At 42.2% G+C, this 22688-nt stretch overlaps 1 protein-coding gene across 4 annotated transcripts in view; it reads left to right on the top strand.

Annotated features, from left to right (window-relative positions):
- WDFY2 (WD repeat and FYVE domain containing 2) overlaps nt 1-20257 on the top strand; it is a 168947-nt gene extending 148690 nt beyond the window's left edge. For 2 of the 4 annotated variants that reach the window (XM_036455238.2, XM_036455242.2), the window contains exons 8-12: nt 5873-5978; nt 10073-10174; nt 10971-11101; nt 13385-13493; nt 14289-20257. In XM_036455238.2, coding sequence (XP_036311131.1) covers nt 5873-5978; nt 10073-10174; nt 10971-11101; nt 13385-13493; nt 14289-14318 — 478 coding nt within the window. In that variant the 3' untranslated portion in view covers nt 14319-20257. The remainder of the gene's footprint in view (nt 1-5872; nt 5979-10072; nt 10175-10970; nt 11102-13384; nt 13494-14288) is intronic. The other 2 variants (XM_036455240.2, XM_036455241.2) reach the window with 2 other exon arrangements.
- Nucleotides 20258-22688: the final 2431 nt, after the last annotated feature.

The raw sequence follows: 22688 nt of genomic DNA, 5'->3' as shown, positions 1-22688 counted from the left end.
ACTGTGTTCCACTCTTCTGTGTTGGAATGTTAATAGTACTGGAGTTCCATAAATAATGTATTTGTTGCTGAATGTTGCTGCCAGTTATGAGTGGCAGTACAGTTTCTTTTGGAGCTTATTTTGGTTTTACAACCAAATCAAGATGTCTTAACAAGTGAAATGTAGTTCAAATTATAGGATTACGAGTCTGTTCAACTAGATAGATTTTCCTTCTTGCATTTGAGTGTCAGAATGGTGGCACTCCAAACTTTAAAATATAGAAAATAACCAGGACAGATAGAAAACATGATTTTTTAAATGACTATGTGCCAAAGATTTTATATTAGTCATTAATTAATACAGGAAATAATAAGATGTTATAACTAGTTCCAAGGAAAATCCAAAGACTAGATAAATGCATAGGCAATGGAAAATGTGGCAATAAATTTGTAAGTAGAATCACAATTGACTACTGCCCTGGGAGAGTTGGGGCATGGAGATGAGTCGTATCTTCACTGGACAAGATTCATTTGCAGTAATAGCAGTTTTCTTTAAATTACTGAACTATGAAGTAGTTCAATTAAATGTGCAGACCCCTTTAAAAGCAGATAACCCAGAAGGGTGTGCTAGACAACACCTAACATTCCATTGAACAGATATCCAGTAATTTCGTTCTGCCCATTTCAAAGTCACAGTCTACCTGACAGTTTTCCCCCTCCTCTTCTGTAATTATAATCTCAAAGATTATTGTTAATCACAAAAAAGGGCCAGTCTCATAAGATGTGGCCTAATTATTTACATTGGTGAAGTGAGAGTGGTAATTCGCATATTGGCCTTCTTGGTTTGCTTTGCAAATATACAGTCATACAGTATTAAACAACTATTAAGTAGCCTACAAAATTAATTTCTCTCTGGAAATTTTCAAAAGGAATCTTGGGTTGGGTTTTTCTACCCCAAGGCTAGGAAATCAAACCAAAGAAACTCTACACCATATTTCTTTCACTTACTGTAAGCATAACCTTGGTTGAATTCCTCGAGATTTCCCACAGTTGCTAAGTGCTTGCCTTGGTAGCTTTTTTACCACCTGTAAGGCACTGCGAAACCAGGTCCCGGCCAGTTTCCTGGGAGAACTTTGGAAGCGTGGCTCCATTAGTTCTTAAAGTGGCCAGTCCTATCTAATTCAATGAGCATCATTTTCTAATGATATTCTAAGTAAGGGCTTGGTTTCTCAATTACACCCTGCAGATAGATTCTAACTGAACCTATGAAATAACTATATTGCCATGGAAATTAAGGACACTCAGTAACAGTTTTTAATTCTGGGAGTTCACGAGAACTGGATAACATTTTTAAATGTTTTCATTTAGCTTCTAAAAACAGAGTTTAATAAATTGTAGGTGAGAACTAGCATAAAAAGTTAAAAAAAAAAAAGGCATCCTTACATACTCAGAAAATGGAACATTAAAACATTAACAGTATTCCAGAAAACATAGTAAGATTTCCTACTTTGGTTCATTCAGGCCTTTATAATTAGTTCTTGTTCTGCTAGTTCTTGGTTTAGTAGTCCACACTCATGAAGACATCTGCATGCAGACTTAAAAGAATATGGAAATCCTTATTCAGTCCACTTGCACATATTAAAAATTATTTCAGCAAAGTATTAAAAAAAAGTCAGCTATTTTAAACTATCAGGTATTATTATATTTTTTAAATACCTGGTATGTATAGTCCTTTTCCATAGAACTCTGAGAGTCCCCTTTCTGCCCTGTCACTCATAGCAAAGCCTTTAGGCAAGCATCAGACTAATACAGAGTTTATCTATAGGTTATAGAACTGTAATGGTTGGTTTTTTTGTTTTTTATTTTTTTTACTGTGACAATAACAACTATTAAGTAGCCTACAAAATTAATTTCTCTCTGGAAGTTTTCATAATGGAGAAGAGTAAAATTCTTTATTACGATACCTACATAACTATTCCCTGATAGTTTTGGTCAATATTTCCCCTGAAGGTAAAAACATACAATAGGCAGTGAGAGCATTCATAAATCTCCAGGACTTTCCCATAAAATACACAATTTCAGAATACTTGTGTAGTATTAATAGCATTTTACCTATACTCACCTAACCTAAGGAAGACTGAACATTTCTTCTGATCTGATAACTCTTCCCATTCAACTCTTAAAATAGTAACACTGCAAGCAAATGCAATTATTTATAGCATCTCGCATTTTATAAAGCAAAGGAACAAATCTTTAAGATTTTCCAGCTCCTTTCCAGTATTCCAGAAAACATAGTAAGATTTCCTACTTTGGTTCATTCAGTCCTTTATAATTAGTTCTTGTTCTGCTAGTTCTTGGTTTAGTAGTCCACACTCATAAGACATCTGCATGCAGACTTAAAAGCTCACAAACACATATAACAAATTTCTACTGTGACAAACACATCACTTTTCATAAAAAAGTGGCAAAAATGAGTCCATTCATTGACATGACTCATGTAGCATGTCTTAGAAAAATAAGAAGCAAATACATATAAACTTAATATGCTTTGTAATCAAAGTTTCAGTATTCTGACTTGGAAATTATCTAACTAGGTTGGTGTCCAAAGATTATTAAATGGTTAGCTCAAGTTATTAGTCTTTTTTAAGTTACTTAAATATTTTTAAGTTATTTAAATTATCTCTAAGTTGATATGCTATGAAACGTAATTGCTATTTATATAAAAAGTTTATCAGGAAAAGTTTTGTATTTAATTGAACATAAATGTATATATTTTTTTATAATCTTAAACATACAAGCATAATATTAGCTTATTTGGCCCATTATCCTATATAAATTTAGGAGAAATCAGCCGAAGCCGGTTTGGCTCAGTGGTAGAGCTTTGGTCTGCGGACTGAAAGGTCCCAGGTTCAATTCAGGTCAAGGGCATGTACATTGGTTGCAGACACATCCCCAGTAGGGGGTGTGCAAGAGGCAGCTGGTTGATGTTTCTCTCTCATCGACGTTTCTAGCTCTCTATCTCTCTCCCTTCCTCTCTGTAAAAAATCAATAAAATATATATTAAAAAAATAAAATAAAATAAAATAAATTTAGGAGAAATCAACCCAAATAAAATAAAATGTACAGTTACATTATACTTAACACTGATAAATCAGAGAAAGACAGCTGTGTTTAAAACTTATCATACTAGTCTCATTTGCCAAAGAGTTACCTTAATTTTGTGAACTTGGATTCTAAAATATTTATTAAGTTAAATAACATTTTCTGAAAAATAATATTTATTTTTAAATCCAGTAAGTTTAAAGTTATATGGGTTCAATTTTCTTATTTTCTTGAAATTTAGGAATATTCCATTTGTAAGTACTTGTTATCTTTATTAACCAAACAGAACACATTTTATAATTTAAAATGCGCTATAATCTAATTTCTTGATATGCTCTGGGAATAGGAAAATGTTCCATATACTACAAAAGATAAAAGCCTTGCCCGTTTGTGTGACTCAGTGGTTGAGCTTCAACCTATGAAGAGGTCAGTTCCCAGTCAAGGCACATAACTAGGTTGAGGGCTCAATCCCCAGTAGGAGGCATGTAGGAGGCAGCCAATCAATGATTCTCTGTCATCATTGATGTTTCTGTCTCTCTCTTCCTCTTCCTTCCTCTCTGAAATAAATAAAAATATATATTAACTAGAGGCCTGGTGCACAGATTCGTGCATCGGTGAGGTCCCTCAGCCTGGCCTGCGCCTCTTGTAATCCCGGACCCCAGGGGGGCTGATGTTGGAAAGAGATCCGGTTTTGGCCCCATCCCAAGGGACCCCATCGGTGCATGAATCTCTGCACCAGGCCTCTAGTATGCATATAAGATCTTTGGTTAACCTCTTCCCACCCTCCCCTCTTCCCTCTGAGATTTGTCAGTCTGTTCCATGTTTCCATGCCTGTGCATTGAGCATCTGCTCCCAGCGGTCATTGCACATCATAACTACTGGATGGTCGGGTGGTCACTTAGGCTTTTATATATAGAGATTAAAAAGATACAGACTTTTCTGAATTGTAGGCACAAACACATAGAGCTTAATAGCTTTGTTCTACAGCTTCAGCCACGGTCAAAAGTAAACACAAAACATCACCAGTCCATATTTCAAAGTGCTGCTCTTCTTTCCGAGGGCACAGAATTCTTAATTGATTTGAGCTCAAAATAGAACAACATTCAAACAAAAATGACCAAGAACTCAGATTCCCTGCTGTCTCCCACTCAACAGAAATTATATCTCAAGAATTTTTTGTTAGTTATCAGCTTGTTAGACCATAAAACTGAATTCTCCATCATGGCTGCCACCAAGAGGGAATGATTTGTCAGCCATGAATGCACTAGAAAGAAAAATAAACAGAAGTCAGTAAAGAGGGAATAAAAACTAGAGAAATAGAATCAGTGTAGCTCGAGTCTAATGCTGCTGAGGATTAATTCTGGGACCAAGAAATGGCTTGCCTGCGAAAGCCACTGTAGCATGCTGCTCACCCCAGACAACACGGGTTAAGTCTGTATCTGGCTTTGTCGGGTTAAATCTGTATCGATAACCTCCAAAACTTTTAAAAATACCTTTTTTAAACTAAATATTTATTGTTGAAAGTATTACATATGTCCCATTTATCCCCCATTGGCCCCTTCTAGCCAGCTCCTCTTCCCGGGTGTTCACCACCCTGTTGTGTGTGTCCATGGTTTGTGCATATATGCATACAGATTCTGGTTGATCACTTCACATCCATCCACCTTCCCCTGCCTTCCCTCTGAGATTCTGCAGTCTGTTCTATGCTTCTATGTCTCTGAATATATTTTGTTCATTAGTTTATTTTGTTCATTAGGTTCCACATATGAGTGAGATCATGTAATACTTGTATTTCCCTGACTGGCTTATTTCACTTAGCATAATACTCTCCAGGTCCCTCCATACTTTCTCAAAGGGTAAGAGATCCTTCTCTTTTACTGCTGCATAGTATTCCCTGTTGTAAATGTACCACAGCTTTTTTTATCCACTCATCTGCTGATGGGCACTTGGGTTGTTTCTAAATCTTAGCTACTGTAAATTGTTCTACTATGAGCATATGGGTGTATATATTCTTTCTGATTTGTCTTTCAAATAATACATTCCTAGAAGTAGGATCACTAGGTCAGATGGCAGTTCCATATTTAATTCTTTGAGGAAATGCCATACTGATTTTCATAATGGCTGCATCAGTCTGCATTCCCCCCAGCAGTGTGCTAGGGTTCCCTTTACTCCATAGACTCACCAGCACTTGTTTGTTGTCTTGTTGATGGTAGTCATTCTGACAGGTGTGAGGTGATACCTGATTGTGGTTTTAATTTGCATCTCTCTGATGACCAGTGACTTTCAGCATTTTTTCCTGTGTCTCTTGGCCAGCTGTATGTCCACTTTGAAGAAGTGTCTATTTTGGTCTTTTGCCCATTTTTAATGTATTGTTTGTCTTCTTTTGTTAAGTTGTATGAGTTCCTTATATATTTTGGTTATATAAAATATACCTTTTTAAAAACAAAATCATGACTCTTGAATAAGTATAACATGAACACATGCACATAATTGTTTATATAATCACTTATGGAAAGAACCAGTAATATGTTACAGCCAATTTAACAATCAATCAGTCTTTCTCCTTAAATGTAACAAAGATTGGCTGGCCTCAGAATCTTAAATAAGCATTTTGACTTTTAAGCCTTGAGTACCCTCCCCACGGTTGGCATATTGACACTTCCAGCCCATTTCTAAGGTCTGCATTTGGGGCTCAGCAGTAAGTGTGCTCATTCCCTGACTACTGAGCTTCCTTCCCTCTGGGCTTTCACTTGCTCTTCTGCATGGAGGCTAACTCCTGTTTTTTTTCACAGTGACAAAATCCAGGCCCTCTCCTATGCACAGCACACACGGCAGCTCATCTCATGTGGCAGTGATGGTGGCATAGTCATCTGGAACATGGATGTGGAGAGGCAGGAGGTAGGTGCACTGGGCTGGGCTCTGCCATCTTGGCTCTGCTGAAAAACAGCTCAGCCGCCCTCCTGCTGATTTCTTTTTTTTTTTTCTTTTCTTTTTTTTTTCTTTTTTTTAAAATATATTTTATTGATTTTTTACAGAGAGGAAGGGAGAGAGATAGAGAGCTAGAAACGTCGATGAGAGAGAAACATCAACCAGCTGCCTCTTGCACACCCCCTACTGGGGATGTGCTCGCAACCAACGTACATGCCCCTGACCAGAATCGAACCTGGGACCTTTCAGTCTGCAGATGACACTCTACCACTGAGCCAAACCGGTTTCAGCTGATTTCTTATTTCTTTTACAATTAAACCTTGAAATAAGACATGATATGTTCGAAGAAAAAAATTTGGGTAGAAAAGGAGTTTCTATTTTTTTGCCTCTCACAAATTGGCATTTAACATTTAAGTGATGGATATTTCATAAGAATTTAGACTGAGAGTAAGCTGTGTAGACTTTAAATTTGTTGCAACGTTCACAACAAAATTTCAGATGAGAAAAAGGACCTCTATTTTCAGGTGATTAATCCTAGGGTATAAAGTGCCCAATGAAAACAGAAAACTCGTGTATTTTATGTATTGATAGAAACAATCACTCGTGTGGGAGAAATGGTATTTGATGAAGTAAAATTCTTTAGTTATTAATAGAAATATTCAAAATAAATATCTTATGCTTCTTTATGAGTCATCTCCTAGATAGTTCTCCAGATATAAATATACTAGAGGCCCAGTGCAGGAAATTTGTGTACGGGTGGGGGAGGGGGGTGTCCCTCAGTCCAGCCTACACCCTCTCCAATCTGGGACCCCACGAGGGATGTCCAATCCCAGTGGGACGGGCCTAAATGGGCAGTCAGACATCCCTCTCACAATCTAGGAATGCTGGCTCCCAACTGCTTGCCTGCCTGACTTTCTGATTGCCCCTAACCGCTTCTGCCTGCCAGCCTGATCACCCACTAATCACTCCCCTGTCAGTCTTGATTGATGCCTAACTGCTCCCCAGCCAGCCTGTTTGCCCCTAACTGTCCTCCACTACAGGCCTTGTTCCCCCCCAATTGCTCTCCCCTGCAGACCTGGGTCCCTCCCAACTGCTCTTCCCTGCAGGCCTGGTCACCCCCAACTTCCCTCCTCTGCTGGCTTGGTCACCCCTAACTGCCCTCCTCTGCAGTCCTGGTCTCTCCCAACTGCCCTTCCCTGCTGGCCTTATCACCCACAGCTGCCCTCCCTTGTAGGCCTGGTCCCTCCCAACTGCCCTTCCCTACTGGCCATCTTGTGGTGGCCATCTTGTGTCCACATGGGGGCAGGATCTTTGACCACATGGAGCAGCCATCTTGTGTGTTGGAGTGGTGGTCAATCTGCATATTTCTCTTTTATTAGATAGGATAGAGGCCTGGTACATGAGTGGGGGCCAGCTGGTTTTCCCTGAAGGATGTCCTGCATCAGGGTGGGGTTCCCTTGGGGCATGGGGTGGCCTGGGCAAGGGGCCTGTGGTAGTTTGCAGGCTGGCCACATCCCCTGGCAACTCAAGTGGAGGCCCTGGTATCTGGGGTTTATCTATCTTCTACAATTGAAACTTTATAGCCTGAAGCAGAACCAACCCTTCTGCTTGCTCTGGGCCACAGCCATTTTTGTTGGGATTTATGTATCTTCTATAATTGAAATTTTGCAGCTTTAAGTGAGGCCTGGGCCGGCCAGGGTGTGTGGAAAGCTTGGCTTCCTCCATCACCCAGGGCAACCTTAGCCTCCTACTCTTCCCAGCTCCATGGCTGCCACCATTTCTGTTTGGATTTATGTATCTTCTATCATTGAAACTTTGTAGCCTTAAGTGGAGGCCTAGGCCAGCAAGGGTAGGCAGAAAGCTTGGCTTCCTCCATTGCAGGGGAAACCCAAGCCTCCCTCCTGCTCTCTATGGCCATAGCCATCTTGGTTGGGTTTATTTGCATATTTGCTCCTGATTGGCTTGTGGGTGTGACTTGTGGGTGTAGCAGAGTGATGGTTAATTTGCATATTGCTCTTTTATTAGATAGGATACTTTGACATTTTAAGCATATATTACTAAGTTTTTGTTTCTTTTTTATCTTTGAGTGTCTTAACAACTGATAGGTTTACTGAATATCCCCTTTGACAAGTAGATTGAAGATAACTATATATTCTCATTTCCCTAGAATGATGGTGGGTAAACTTTTCCATTGGCAGTGTATGCTTTTTATATTTCAGAAAAGCAACACTGTAAAAAAAGATAAAAGCAATTTCCCAACTTCTTTCTCTGCCCTCACCCAATCTCATTTCAAGAAAATGTTACCCACAATCTAATGCCTTTCAAATGTCAGCAATTAAATGTTTCAGAAGATTAAAACTTGATTTGCTGAAACCATAAATCCACAGGAGTTCTATTAGTAACTAATTAAAATGATCATTATTATTAGGAAGCAGGGAATTATAGAATACTAGAGGCTCATTGCACAATATTCGTGCAAAAATAGGCCTCTCAGCAAGTTCCCGCTCCCAGGCCACCTGGAGCTGGCATGCCTCTCTCTGTCTCGAGCACCACTCCAGGAGCTCCCTCCGCCGTCCCCCTTTCCCTCATAGCAGGCTTCACTCCACTCTGCACCTACATATGCAAATTAACCTCCATCTTTGCTGGGTTAATTTGCATACTCACTCTGATTGGCTGTGGCCATAGCAGAGTGATGGTAAATTTGCATGATTCTCTTTTATTAGGTAAGATTGTTTTTCAAAGTATCCTTTGGCCCAATCAGTATAAAGGCATGGAAATCAATGCATTGTGTGCTAGCCATGCTGGCCAGACTATCCCTTTGAGTGTGGTTCTGCATGGAAGCTGCTGAAGGTGAGGCACAATCACAGCCAGTCTGCCCAGCCTCTTCCTTGGCCTAATTGGCCCAACCTGGGCAGAAGAGGACCAGCAGGCTCTTTCCCCTCAGTGCACTGTGGGAGGAAGAAGCGTTCCTCTACCCCCAAGGTCTTTCAGCTGGTCTAAGTTTCAAATAGACGTGGAACAGATTAACAAGAAAAATAACCAAATGTGACACATATGAATGGGAACTCCACATATATGAGAGAGTCAGAGAATTTACATACATGAGAGGTTCAAATACAGAGAGGGAAAATGATGTAATAATGATGTTCTAAGCTAGGAATCACCTTGGGATTTCAGAAGGAAGGAAGGTCATTGTAGGACAGTAAGAAGAGCATGTTCAGTACGTAATTAGAATTTTGCCCTGCCCTATAAATATTCTTTAAGGGACAGATAAAAGTTTTGTTGGCCTTGCAGGGTCTCAAGTGCCTTTAAGCTCAAAAGAATCCCAATACCATCAAGGCACATCTTGGTGTGAGGGGTGACTCATTCTGAGCAGCAGGCAGGCTTTGCCCAGGATGGACAAAGGCCCAAAGGAAGATAATGAAACAGGTGGTTGGTGGGCAGTCCTTAGAGCCATCTTGCTTAAAATTATGCCTTTTGACATCCAGATATATGAGCACTCGGTACTTGTTGACTATTTTAAATCTTATTGAGTGATTCAGAACTCTAAATGAGCAGTGGAGATGGTTCCATCCATTTTTTTGCAAGTATCATATAAACAGAAATCCTTAGATGTATCTGGTATGGCAAGTGCTGTGCAGTGCTCACCCAGGGAGGTCTGAGACTGATGAAGCAGTCCCTGCTCTGCAGCGCTGGCAGGCTTTCTAGAAGAAAAGACATGTGAGAGAAAACTTCAGAAAACTATGAAATGGCACAAATGAATTAATTGCAGTAGACGTAAGATAGGGTATTAGTCCTGGATATTTAGGAAGGGATGTTACTATTATCATCTGATGTTCCCAGAGAAAGGTGTGTGGAAGGACATAGCTCTTAAAGATTGATGGGGTCTGAACATGCTCTGACCAGGAAAAGAAACAGCAAGAGTAAAAACCAAATGAGCGTGAGAAATTGTGCTTCTGTTTCTTATAAGCATATTCTGATTCTGTTTCATCAGTGTACCTTATATTAAGTAACGTTAGGTTACTGTTTCTCAATGTGACCTGCTGTGTGTTTTATTTGACAAGACCCCTGAATGGTTGGACAGTGACTCCTGCCAAAAGTGTGATCAGCCTTTCTTCTGGAACTTCAAGCAAATGTGGGACAGTAGGAAAATTGGCCTAAGACAGGTGAGTGATATGGCTGCTTCATCAAAATGTAATAGTGTGGAAATAACTTTACCTTGTGATCTTAGAAGAAATAAGGGTAAATTATTATCATGGCATCTCTTTGTGAGTGTGCATTAATTTGTTCCCTTTATCTGCTATAGCTCATTTCTACTGGATTCAGTTTTATAGAGATTTGTCCCCAGTAAGTAGTTAAGGGATAGGACTTTAGAATTCTACTGGCACTTATTGAAATATACCTTACAGTTAGAGGGATTATGCTTTAGCTCATATTGGTACCAAACCATGCAATTATAGAAGTGGTATTTATTAATTCTTAATAATTTCGATGGTCCTTTGTCTTAGTTTTTGTTATTTGGATCTACTTATAGAATGACATTTCAGTCTGATTCCATGCTTGGGTTTGGTCATCCTTAAAACACCAGAAGTTGATTTCATTGCTCACCTAGATCAGGCGTGGCTAGAGTACAGACAATGGATTGAAGCAGGGTTCATTCCAATTCTCCTTCGTGAGGCAGCATAATCTCAGGAGATGGCACTTCCTCATTACACTCAGCTGTACCATAATCTGCCTGCTGGGTGTTTCTCTAGAAATTATAATGATGATAACCAGAGGACCTAGAATGGGGTAAGGAGGCAGTCAGATGTGTTTCCCAGCAGTCCTCATTCTGAATAAACACGACTGGTGTGTCCCTTTCAGTTTGGGGGGCAGCCTTGTTCAGCATCCTCAGCTAACTGCTGTCGATCACCGCTGAGCATACCCGGAGCCGCCTGACGAGTCCCGGTTCTCTCTCCGCAGCACCACTGCCGCAAGTGCGGGAAGGCCGTCTGCGGCAAGTGCAGCTCCAAACGCTCCTCCATCCCCCTGATGGGCTTTGAGTTTGAAGTGAGGGTCTGCGACAGCTGCCACGAGGCCATCACGGATGAAGAGTGAGTCCCAGCAGATTGTCAGGGTGAAGGAGAGATGTGAACGGGAGCTGCACCCCGCACCGCGGGCGCGACTGCTGTGCCCTCGCTCCTGCTGGGTTAGACTGTGTTCTCTCTGACTTGGGAGGGAAGAGTACACACAGAGAATGCATCCCTGTGCTCTACTCAGCACGGGGGTATGTGCATTGCAAATAGGTGTTCTTCAAGCAGAGCCTTCTGGATACTCGTTTTCTTGAGAAGTGCTCAGGAGTTCAGAGTCCAGGAGTCACTTTCTAGCCCAAGCAGGTATCTTTCATGGGAGCCAAATCAGCCCTAGGCTCTAGAGCAAGCATGTCAAACTCGCAGCTTATTGGCTGCATGTGGCCCACAATGAATATTTTTGCAGCCCAGCCATTTTAATGGTATATAAGAAACATTTTAATAAAAATTTTGTAACCTAATTTTTACAATATCCTGTTATACAAAATTATTAATAACGATCTACAACGTTTACTAATGACTGATTACTATAATTGCATTGCATTCATTTCCCTTATTCGCCTTACATGCAGGTACACCATTTCTCTCCACTAATACTAGCAGCAAATATTGTAGCAGCCAATTGCCATGTCATTAGTCTTGTACTGACTTGTCTGGCATGCACAATAGGAAATATTTCATTTTCAGAGAACAAGAAAAATAGGTTTTTTTGTGTTACACTTATTTGTGCAGTTACTCAGTGTCTGGTAAGTTAATGTTCAAGAAAAAATATTATTTTTTATTAAAGTGTTCTATTATTTTATGTTAACGTTTACTCATTTATTTCAGCCCTTTGTATTCAGCATGTCTCTATCGACATAAACCTACGTTTCTTTGAAAATTGAAGCTTTTGTTTTTTTGTGGCCCACATAAACTTAAACCTTGTTTATTTGGCCTGTTAGCCTTTGAGTTTGACATGCTTGCTCTACAGGTTTCATTTTCCAGGAAGAACTAAGCCACTTTACCTAAGAAACAAATGCTACCAGTTGCCCAACTACTAAGTCTGGCTGGTCAGTCTTGCCCAGAAACCTAGGACCTTAGGTAGCTGTGTCTGTGCTTAGTCTGTGGGACAAATCTATGCTGTCTCTTTAGTGTTGGCTAATTAAAAACTGCCCCAAAAAGTGACTTCTGGACTCTGAATTCCTGAGCACTTCTCAAGAAAATGAGTATACAGAATATAAAAACTGCCCCAAATAAACAGAATGCTCTGCAACAAGTTTTCCTCTTAGTGAATTACAGCAGAATTTCATAGGAAAAGGGCTGTCTAATGCCCCCTCCCCCACATACTTCCAGCGCCTTGTATAGAGTAAGACCATGTAAGCACTAGATGGGTATCTTAAAAGATGCATGTAAATAGAAACATTTAAAATGCACCAGAGTAAATGAGCATTTAAAGGGAATTCATGCAAATTAATAAAGTATTCTTTTACAAATAACTCTAACTTATGTGCTTTCCATTATTATTTATCTGTATCATATATAAATTAAAATGCCCTTCCAGAAGTATTTCTGTTCACTGATTATTTTCCACTCATCATTCATGATGAAATGAATATTAGTTATCATTAAAGAGCTGCGTGTGATCTTAGAGATACTCCAGCCTAATTCCTCATTTTACAGATATATAAAGACACAGACCTAGAAGATCTAAGGGTCTGCAAATTAAACCTAAATCCTTAATTCTAAATATTTTAAAGTAACCACTTTTGTTATGCTGAAGATCTAATAGATTTAGTTGTAGATTAAAAGTAGAAAACAAACGTCTTCAGAAAGCCCGCTGGGACATTGGGGAAAAGCTTTCTCCTTCCATGTCCCTGCCGCCTCTCCCACCTCACTGCTCTGCCTCTTCTCCTGCCTTCAGACCCTGGGCAGCTGACAGACCTTCTTACTGAAAAATATGCACAGATTAAAAAGCTGCAGAACAGAGAACAGTGTTTGGTAGAGTATTTTACCAGCAAGTCCTGAGATCAGACTTAGCCAAAGCACTGAGGTATTTTGTTTTCTTTTTTAATTTGTCAAAAAACACAGAGATTTTCATAGGCTCTAGGGACTTTTGAAACTCTTTCCCATTTTGGAGAATATCAGAATCCTTTATTTAAAAAAACTTTTTACCAGGTCACCAGGGAATAAAGGTAGATCTGAGCAACATTCCTAACAGTGAGGCTGTTTAGCCATTAGGCTAAAAATTAGAGTTTAATGTCACTCTAGATATCTTTCATTCCCATGTCATGACTTCTCACTCTTGGAAACGTTCTTTGCTTCCTCCAGACGAGCGCCCACAGCCACATTCCACGACAGTAAACACAACATTGTGCACGTGCATTTCGATGCAACCCGGGGATGGCTGCTGACTTCGGGAACCGACAAGGTTATTAAGGTAGGACGCTCCCACGTAGGAGCTCTCCGAGTTAGGCCCTGTGTGATATGCAGGAGCACCGCGGCTATGTGAAACCTGCTGGGAAGGGCTCCCGTGGCAGTGAGCATTTACATACACGGCCCATGCCAGGTCCTGGTGTGCACACCAACATAAGACATGCTCTTCCTGCAAGGAGCAGCTAGTCAGTTTTGAGGACCACAGCAGAGGTCCCGATGGAAGGCCACACCTGCCTCGTTTTCTGAGAGACACACAGGCATACAGCACAGGCTTGCGCAGTGCACTGAGCTCTGCTCCCCAGGCCCATTCTGGCCCATCCTTAGAGGCAACAGCAGGACACGTTGGTTTAAATAACCCCTTCTGGAAGTCGCCACGTCTCTGAAACTTTAAGCAAGTTTAAAATAAACTCTGGAGACTCAGATCCTTTATTTTTTAAAATGGACCCCTTGAATTTTTGGAAATTTAAAAGTGATAAGATATTGAAAGGACACAGCAATCCGGGGCACCCATTTGCTGCTGCCTACTATAGTTTAGTTCCCCTCCCCCTTAAATGGCTCTAATCGCTTTTAGTCTCCATTAGCCGGATGAAAATGTCCAGCTGCCGTGGTCCTGCTTTTGAGGTTTATGTTATAGTACTTTTTGATGGAAAATACTATTTTAAAGATTTCAGAATCATGTTAGTATAATTAGTTGCTTCTTAAATTTAAAAAAAATTTACTGGAATTTAATTATAAGGACTGGTTATCATCAACACAATGTAATTCTAGTTCATTGTATATCTTCTTTTTCTTTTGACAGTTGTGGGATATGACCCCAGTAGTATCTTGATGACACTCCCAGGCATCTGAAAGATAGTGTTTACTCAAGAAATGATGGTTCTAATCCAAATCGTTACGGAGCTGTAAAGCAGACGTGTGAGAAGAGAGAAACTAAGGAAACTAGCTGAGTTTGCATATTACCTGCGCACAGTGGTGAGCCGGAGAATGAACACTTGGAGGGGACTCTTTCAACTTGTTCATACAATATAAAAGAAGATATTTTTTTAACAAATGGTTTGTACAATCTGGCTTGCTGCATTGTTTGAGTATACTGTAAACTCTGTGGAGTGTTTAATTTTTATATTTTCAATACTTCATTTTAGTTGTTGCTTTGTGTGTCGGAGAAATGAGGGAAATGTCTGTTCAGGGTATTTTTGGTCATTTTAATGCAGTTTCCATGTTTTCACTTGGGCACAGATCGCCAGGTCAGCATTTTTTCTTCTCTATGTATCTACTCTCACCTTCATCTGCTTTCACCAGAGTGTATGTATTTACCTGCTTATAAACAGTGTTTCTGCTTTCCCAGAAATCCTCTTCAGTTGAGAGATTCGGAAAACCATTCATATGGACTTACCAACTGACTTCTTGAATCACCTGAAGAACGATTGTAATGTCTAACTTATTCATGTTCTTATATCGAGTAGAAATGACCTGGTGTTTCTTCCTCAGTTTTCTCTGTCTTTCCCATGTTAAAAAAAAATGCCTTGAGAAAGCTGTTCCCAGCCATTGTCAGCATGGGAGTAGATGATTATAACTCAGAGCTTCAAGTATCAGTGCCTGGATCGTTTCTAATTCAATTGGAGCCTTCTGAGACTTTCATGTTTTAGTTTTATTGACATAGCTCTCCCTCACTTGTATTAAAAACGAACAAAACATTATGTCCTAAAAAAAAAAAAAGGTGTTTTAAGCTAGTTTTTATGTGAGACATCACCTCTGAACTTGACCATGTTCGTTATGTGAGGTTGAATCCTGTTCTCTTCCTCACCATCTGTATTTTCTCCCCCTTTAAAAACTAGAACACTTATACTAAACTGTGTGGTCTGAGACATAAAAGGTACTGAATCTTACAGCTCTCATGTCTTCCTGTTGGAAATGTAAAAAGGGGCTTTAGAAAATCAGTGTGAAGAACTCTGATTTTAAGGGAATCTAATCAAATTTGATAAAAGTGAAATATTCTGTGTTTTAGTGATTCAACTCACAATAATGAATTCCTTTAAAAAAAAATCTTATTCTCACCTATAAAAGTAGAATTTAAATGAGTGGGCAAGCATGCACTATGTGCCTGCCCCATTCTAAGCTCATTACATGTTATCACATCATTCAACCCTCACCTGTTGGGGGGTTTTGTGGGAATCGCTAACTCTTGGGGATTACTATCAGGTTAAATAAAACTTTCAGGTAAACAGCCCAATTACTTGCCCATTCTCTCTAAGTTCTACCTCCACCGTCTCCTGTTCACTTCTGATTTGACCATTTTTTAGTGGTAGTATTTTAAATCCTCCTGGGTTTTTTTCTCCTTTACTAGAAAGCAAATTTTTCACTCATGATCATTGATTACTTTTCTTTCTAACCAAAAGAACTACAAACCATACTTTGGAACCACCCCTAACACTGACCTAGCTGCTTCCTGCGGAAGGAGCTTCCCACAGTGACTGCTGCAGCATCGGTGCTCCCCGTCAGCCACTGGGCACAACAGTCATCACCCGAGACATCAGGCCAGCCCACTGACCATCCCTAAGCTCAGACGCACGCGTGTGTGTGCACAGAAATGATTACCAGTTGTCCCTTCATTGGCCCCTTCCACATTAACCTTGCTTGCCATCAAGCTGTTAAAGTCAGAGTCCTTACTGCATGATTGCTCTATGAGAGAGCTTTAAAAAGGGAATTAAATAAAAATATCCAGGTGTCTGTTTTGTAATTGATTACTAGAACCTGCAGCCATTGCTAAGTTGTACATAATGGAGAACTATGTTGGAAATGAATAACAGGGATGGAACACTGTTTTCCAGCTTTTGGAAATTGCAGAGAGGAAGACACAGTGTTAGAAAGGCATGGGCCTGGTCAGGTCTGGATGACTCACACCCCGTTGGGAAGGTGATTGTCCCTGTGGGATCACACGTGTACCTCGGTGTCTGTGTCTGTGACCCTGCACGTCACTGTGGCCATCTCCCTCCCAGTGTGGCTGTACCCCAGCCCATAGAGCCACTCGGAGACTGAAACCACTTGACACTTCATTGGTGAGAGAGCTGCAATCACAAACCACAGCTATATCAGGGTATCCATTTTTCTGCCCTTTTCTTTCTCCTCAAGTAAATGGGTGCTTGAATTTGTCTGTTTGTAATACTGTGAATTATGTTGAATCTCACGTTTTTGTAACTCGGCGATCTGTGTGCTGGTGTTGGGTGTCTTCCCCGGCGTCTTAGGGAGATGGAGCTCCATCCCCAAGGGAGGAAGCTGCTCCGCACTTGCCTCCCCCCGTCCAGGTGGACTGTCCTGGTTCTTGCTTTGCCCTGTTGGGTTTGCACTTTACATGCCTTTGTCTGTATTACTGCGACACACAGAGCTTGGCAGGCGAGGCCTACATGGCTCTGTTGGGTTGGGAAAGTGGCAGAACTGCACATAGTTCTTTCTTTGGTAGGATCAAACCAATCACGTGCTCTCAGTTCCTCCAAAGAAACTATATTACTGGAACCTTTAACTGCCTGTATGTCTCCACAGTAGCAAAGGTGGTTTTACATTAAGCCCTTGAAGTTGTGTGTCTTTTATATGAGGTCAGTCAACCATGATATATTTGTTTGAATTATTCAAAGAATCATAAAATCATGAAACTGGAAGGGATCTTCAGAGATCTAGAATGTTCCATGCACAAAGCACTAGTTCTACCAGGCTTTAGACTAGCTGAGGTGTAAACAAGAGAATCTAAAAGAAGGATTTTCAAGCAAATTGCTTTTGAACATTACCTGGTAATGGCACAATCAAGGGGAGCGACTTCAGTGCCTTGAGACAGGGCTCCTGGGGAACCAGGCTTGTTCCTTATGGAGCAGATTTGACCCTGTGTTTATGGGGGGAGAGGGGTACCATGTAGTAAGGCAATTATTGCAGGTCTTCGTCAGTATAAACGTCCCTGCACTTTCCCCACAGACTGCACAGTGGCAATACTTAAGTGGAAATCCAGGGACGTTGTAAGTGCACCTCCAGCCCAGTTGTGTGAAGACTCATAACAAGTTGGCCTTGAGTGAGTTGCTGGGCCTACAGCATTTGCCCTTCCTATGGAACATTACATGTTTTGAGATTAATTTTTTAAAACATAATTTATTTTTGCTTAACATTAATCTATTTTTAAAGCCTGAGTTTTGACTTTTAAGCAAAGAGATAGCTCTAAACTATGTATCAAAGTTACTGAATATAAATATTCATCAAATGACACTTTTTGCCTTTTCATATAATTTATTGTATAAAGCCCTTGTTCGCTAAAATTTACATTTTAAAGTGAAAGGAAGCATTTTGCTAAGTTAAATAATGCTAAGTTAAATTTTTCCTGATGTGAAAGCATGGATACCTAGCAATTTGATTGTAAAACACAGAAATTAAGTTCCTTTTTAATGCTCAGTTATCTGGATAATCCTTGAGATTCCAGTCCATTTCGGCCAACCATTTGATAAGGGCTCCCTCTCTGCCAGGCTTGGAACTGGGCCTGGGATGACAAGGTCCATTTCCGGCCCAGAGCGGAGGCCACACAGATGTGGAGATGGGCCATTTCAGTTCAGGGTGGGTGGGGCCAGAGGGACTTGGCTGAGGAAAGTCTTTGCTGATCTGGGAGCGAGCTGACTGGTGAGTTGAAGAAGGAAATGACTTTCCAGCCTGCAGAAACAAAGGCCCATGATCTGGCATCAGCCTGCTGCATCGGTGGTTTGCAGTTGCCAAAAAATATCAAGTTCCGGGCCGCAGTCCTGGAGCCTGTGCTCTCCTCACTCTGAGACACAGATGCTCCTGGCTGCAGAGAGGGAGGCCACACATATTGGCTTTGAGGCGTGTGTTTACCTAGAGGCTCATCAGTGTTAGAGACAAGATTTTCCTGCCATCCAGGCTAGTATCAGAGTTCCTTTTTCTTTGGAAATGCCTAGAATTGTTTTCTTAAAAAGACCCATGGTAACTAATTTCTGAACTTCCGGGTACACGGCAGCTCGCTGGAGTCACTGAGGCGGATAGAGCCAGAGACCATGCATGGACATGGCCTGGAGGGATCTAATGGCACAATTATGTAAGTGGGCTGAGCTAGCTTCTCCCCGTTGCAAAGGAATGACCTTGACCTGAGCAGGAGGAGATTGTTCTAGACAGCTGGCACCACACTAACATGCAGAGCCAAGCCTTTGGTACAGAAGCAGCATTGTCTCAGTGCAGTGTGGCCAAGGTGATAAATCCTCCTGGCATGGCCCTCTCCAAGCAGAAGGGAACTTTTTCCTCAATGCAGTGACAGTGAAAGGGGCGCTGTCAGGCAGGGGTACCCCACCTCTCACTGCGGGGCTTGGCACTTTCTAGTTCCTGCTGTTCCTTCCATTTGCCTTTGACCTTCAGTACCCAAGTATCATATGTCTATAAGTTAGTTTCAGAACATGCATGTTCATATTTCAAGTTTAACTTTACAACCATGTATCATATACTACTGATTGAGGGGTCTTAATTTTGTCTTTAAATGTTGTCCTTCCCTCCGAGAAGCATATATAGGCCTAACATACCAAAGAAATATCTAAAAATTAGATCTGTCCAAAGTTGGAATGGGATCCCTCCTTTTAGTTTCCCAGGCGGGGAACGGAGACTGTATGGCCCCTTGTCTGTGATGTGGGAAGGAGGCTACGCCCAGAATGAGGGTGGAGTTTGATGATTGTCCTTAGGAACCCTTCCAGGCCCAAGATCCTGTGACTCCATGAATGTCATGGAGTCAGTGGCCGAACCTCGGGACTGACTTAGCTCAGATAAATGGGAGCATATTGCAACATCTTTGTCTTCTGTTCTGCCTTAAAATGTTCATGTTTATGAGTCAAAAGTGTATCTGACTTTATTTGGAAGAAAGTGTCAGGGACTACAGGTTGGTTTAAAAAAGGTTAAGTTTAGAATCTGGCCTTGATATTCATGATTCTTTCCTCCTCCCCTTTTCCCCTCCTGGTTCTCTGGAAAACATGAGAGGGAGAACTATAACATAGAAAGGGAAATGGTTTGCAGGGGAGAAAGTGTTTCACTTACATACACTTTTTTCCCATTTAAATGGATGACAACCTTATGTCAGTACCATACACCAATATGAAGTATGGACCAAAATACTGTGTTATTGGTAACCATTGTACTCTCATGTATATTGTGTTTATGCCATTTGCCTTGCTTTTAAATGACTTTTTTTTTTTTCAATGTACTGTTTTGTGAAAGAAAACCTATGAAAAGTAAGACTGTTATTAACTGTACAACAGGGAAGGTGCTAGCCCCACCTCATGCCTGTCAACCCCTGTAGCCGTAACCAGGGGCGTGGACATTCTCCTCTGCCCGCCCGCGGTCTGTGGTCACGCCAGAGCTGGGCTGCAGCGGGCATGTTACTTGAGGATATTTTTTTTCTTTTTGAAGTGAGATTCTCCAAGGGATCCAGCTGAAGATGTAAAAAGCCTGAAGATAGAACAGATTTCTCAAATGTGGTTTCTGTCACTGATTCTATCAACCAAACCGAGCAGCCTTGACATTGACTTCCTGAATGTGATCAAGTGGGACTGAGCAGGGATTCCCTACAGTGTTAAAATGTCTATTCAGTTCTACTTCAGATGCTGCTGAATGTTGGGAATGTATCTAAACTCTGCTCACTTTCCCACTGTGCTTCCCTCCAACTGAACTGTATGTGTCGCCATTACCAATGTACGTTAGCAACGCAAAGTCGCTTCCATGGTTTAAAATAAATATCTGTGGAAACTATCTGTGGCCTCATCATTGCTGCTGTCCAGCTATAGCACATGGCATGTACACCCCAGCAACCTGCTTTGGGGTTAACCATGGGGGTGGGGGTAGGTCTCTGGCTCAGCTGTCAGGACCCCTAGGAGAGCAGTGGCAGAGGTGAGCCACCATTCACCCCAGACTCTGAACACAGTAAATGGGCTGTAGCATGTAGTCCCTGTTATGTCCTCTGTTACCTGTAGTTAAACTTTCCAAGTGAGGACAAAGGGCTTCAGGGCAAAGACAGCCACGGAAGGCCTCTCTGACATCATTAGGCCCATTTTATGGACAGGAAAGTAGGCGGGAAGAAGTCAACAGTCTGCATAATGTCCAACAGCCAGTGAGTGGGCTGGCTGGGAAGCACTCCACCCTCAGCCCCTGCCCCTGGTGTCGCCCTTCCCTCAGCCCACCTGTGCCCCGAAGCCTCCCGAGGCCCGGCTTTCCTCCTTCAGAAAAAGAGGTGCAGTCGAGTGGAGTCCATGCTTGCTTGGCCTTTCCAGCAGAGCCACCCAGAAAACCCCTTCCTTGGGCTTCTTGCTGAGAACCTGAATCAGCACCTGGGTGTCCCTCCGCTGTGGGCGGTCAGTTATGTGTGTGTCTCCTTGAGCACCAAGAAGGTGTGTCAATATATTCTGAATCTGTCCATGGTTTGTTACAACTTTCCCTGAAGTCACTAACAAGTAAAATGCTGTAATTTAGAGGTTTTATCTAACCGTAGCACTAGAATGCTAGGTGCATTACTGAAGCCACCCCTAATCTTAAGCAAATGTAAAGTAGGCCTCATGTAATTTGTTTATGTAAATGGCCACTGTCCCTTGGTTACGCCCTCTGCTGATGCACAGTGCATTCACTCCTCCCACCTCTGCTCCCCTCACACTGACAGTGTGGGTTCATCTTAAATGCAAAAATCTAAAGAAAATCACATTCTCAGATAAATGAGAGATTGACACAGGAAGAGAATCTGTGTGAAACCCTGGAAGATGAAGGCTAGCTTATTCCCAACCATAGTCGTATTTATTTTAAAAGTTACACCCCTTGTAGGCTCCTCATTGTAACGGCATCTTTGGGGGGAAGGGGAACTGAAGTGTGCTTTGTCCCTGCTCGGCACCTTCTCATGTTTTCTGGCTCCTGGCCTATTTAAATCTCTGCGCCAGCTCTTCCAGGATTTCAATTAGTTTCTCCTCCTCAGCTGGTGAGGAGGATGTTCTAGCAAGAGGTAAGTGTGTGGGGACTGATTCCTGATATAAAAATGAGAGGGGTGGGGACAAAGATAAGAAAGAACATTGCAGCAGCCTGGCCTGGCCTCTGTCTGCCCTGCTTGGGCCCCAGGTCCGTCGTCCCACTGACACCTGCCAGGGAGCAGCCCCCATGGGAGTTGTTCCTGCCCGAAGGGTCCCACAGAGTGCCATGGCTGCTACAGAAGGGAGAGGGGTGGACAACCGGACCTTTGCAAGTGGCTGAGGGGAGGGTCTTCAGGCCTATATCCTACCCTGTTTCCTCGAAAACAAGACAATGTCATATTAATTTTTTCTCCCAAAGTTGCGCTAGGTCTTATTTTCAGGGGATGTCTTATCTTTCCTTGCGCTAGGTCTTATTTTCGGAGGATGTCTTATTTTCAGGGAAACATGGTAGCAGGGAGGCTGGGGGCGGGGAGTGTGGTGGGTGGGACCTGATGGGCAGTAGCCAGGGCTGGGAAGGAGCACAGAGGGAGAGGGCACACCATCCTCCACACTGCAGGGTCACCAGAGCTTCATGACAGCTCAAGCGAGGGTGGTTACCTGTGATGGGAAAGAGAGCAGACCCTGGCTTCTACCCAGGTCTCTTCTGCTGCATCGTCTCTCAGAGCTGCCCTCAGGATCCTGTTCAGATAGAGACACAACCTGAACAGGCCCAGGGAAGCAGGGGCGCAGTGCTTGCTTCATGCTGCTGCCTAGACAGCCCATTCCCCTGGGAACGCTCCACCCAGCGCCCACAGGAATGCCTCTACCCAGATCAGGAATTTAATGACAGGGATCACAACCTGAGCACTTATGTCCTCAGGCACCTACTGAGTTCAGAAAAATAGATGAAAAACTCTGTGTGTGTGTGTGTGTGTGTGTGTGTGTGTGTGTGTGTGTTGAGGGGGAGGGGCGCAGAGTCAGGTGAAATGCTTCACAAAACCTGCCTGATAGGTGAAGAGCCATCTTGCCAAGGAAGCCCAGGCACAATTACACCCCCACCCCAGGCTTCATGGAAAGGAGAGTCCTCCTCAAAAGACCCCCTAGCCTGTGGTTTTAGGGAAAGAGGGTATCAGCTGCCTTCACACGGGGAGCAAGTCACCTTAAAGGAACAGGCCACTGGGCTGCATAGTGGCGGCAGGGCAAGCGCCAGCCCCAGGACGGTGTCTGCCCTGAGGGCCACAGAGCACAGC

This window comes from Pipistrellus kuhlii, unplaced genomic scaffold (genome assembly GCF_014108245.1).
Source record: "Pipistrellus kuhlii isolate mPipKuh1 unplaced genomic scaffold, mPipKuh1.p scaffold_m20_p_3, whole genome shotgun sequence".
NCBI classification, from domain to species: Eukaryota; Metazoa; Chordata; class Mammalia; order Chiroptera; family Vespertilionidae; genus Pipistrellus; species Pipistrellus kuhlii.
This window is presented reverse-complemented; position numbering and strand designations above follow the sequence as displayed.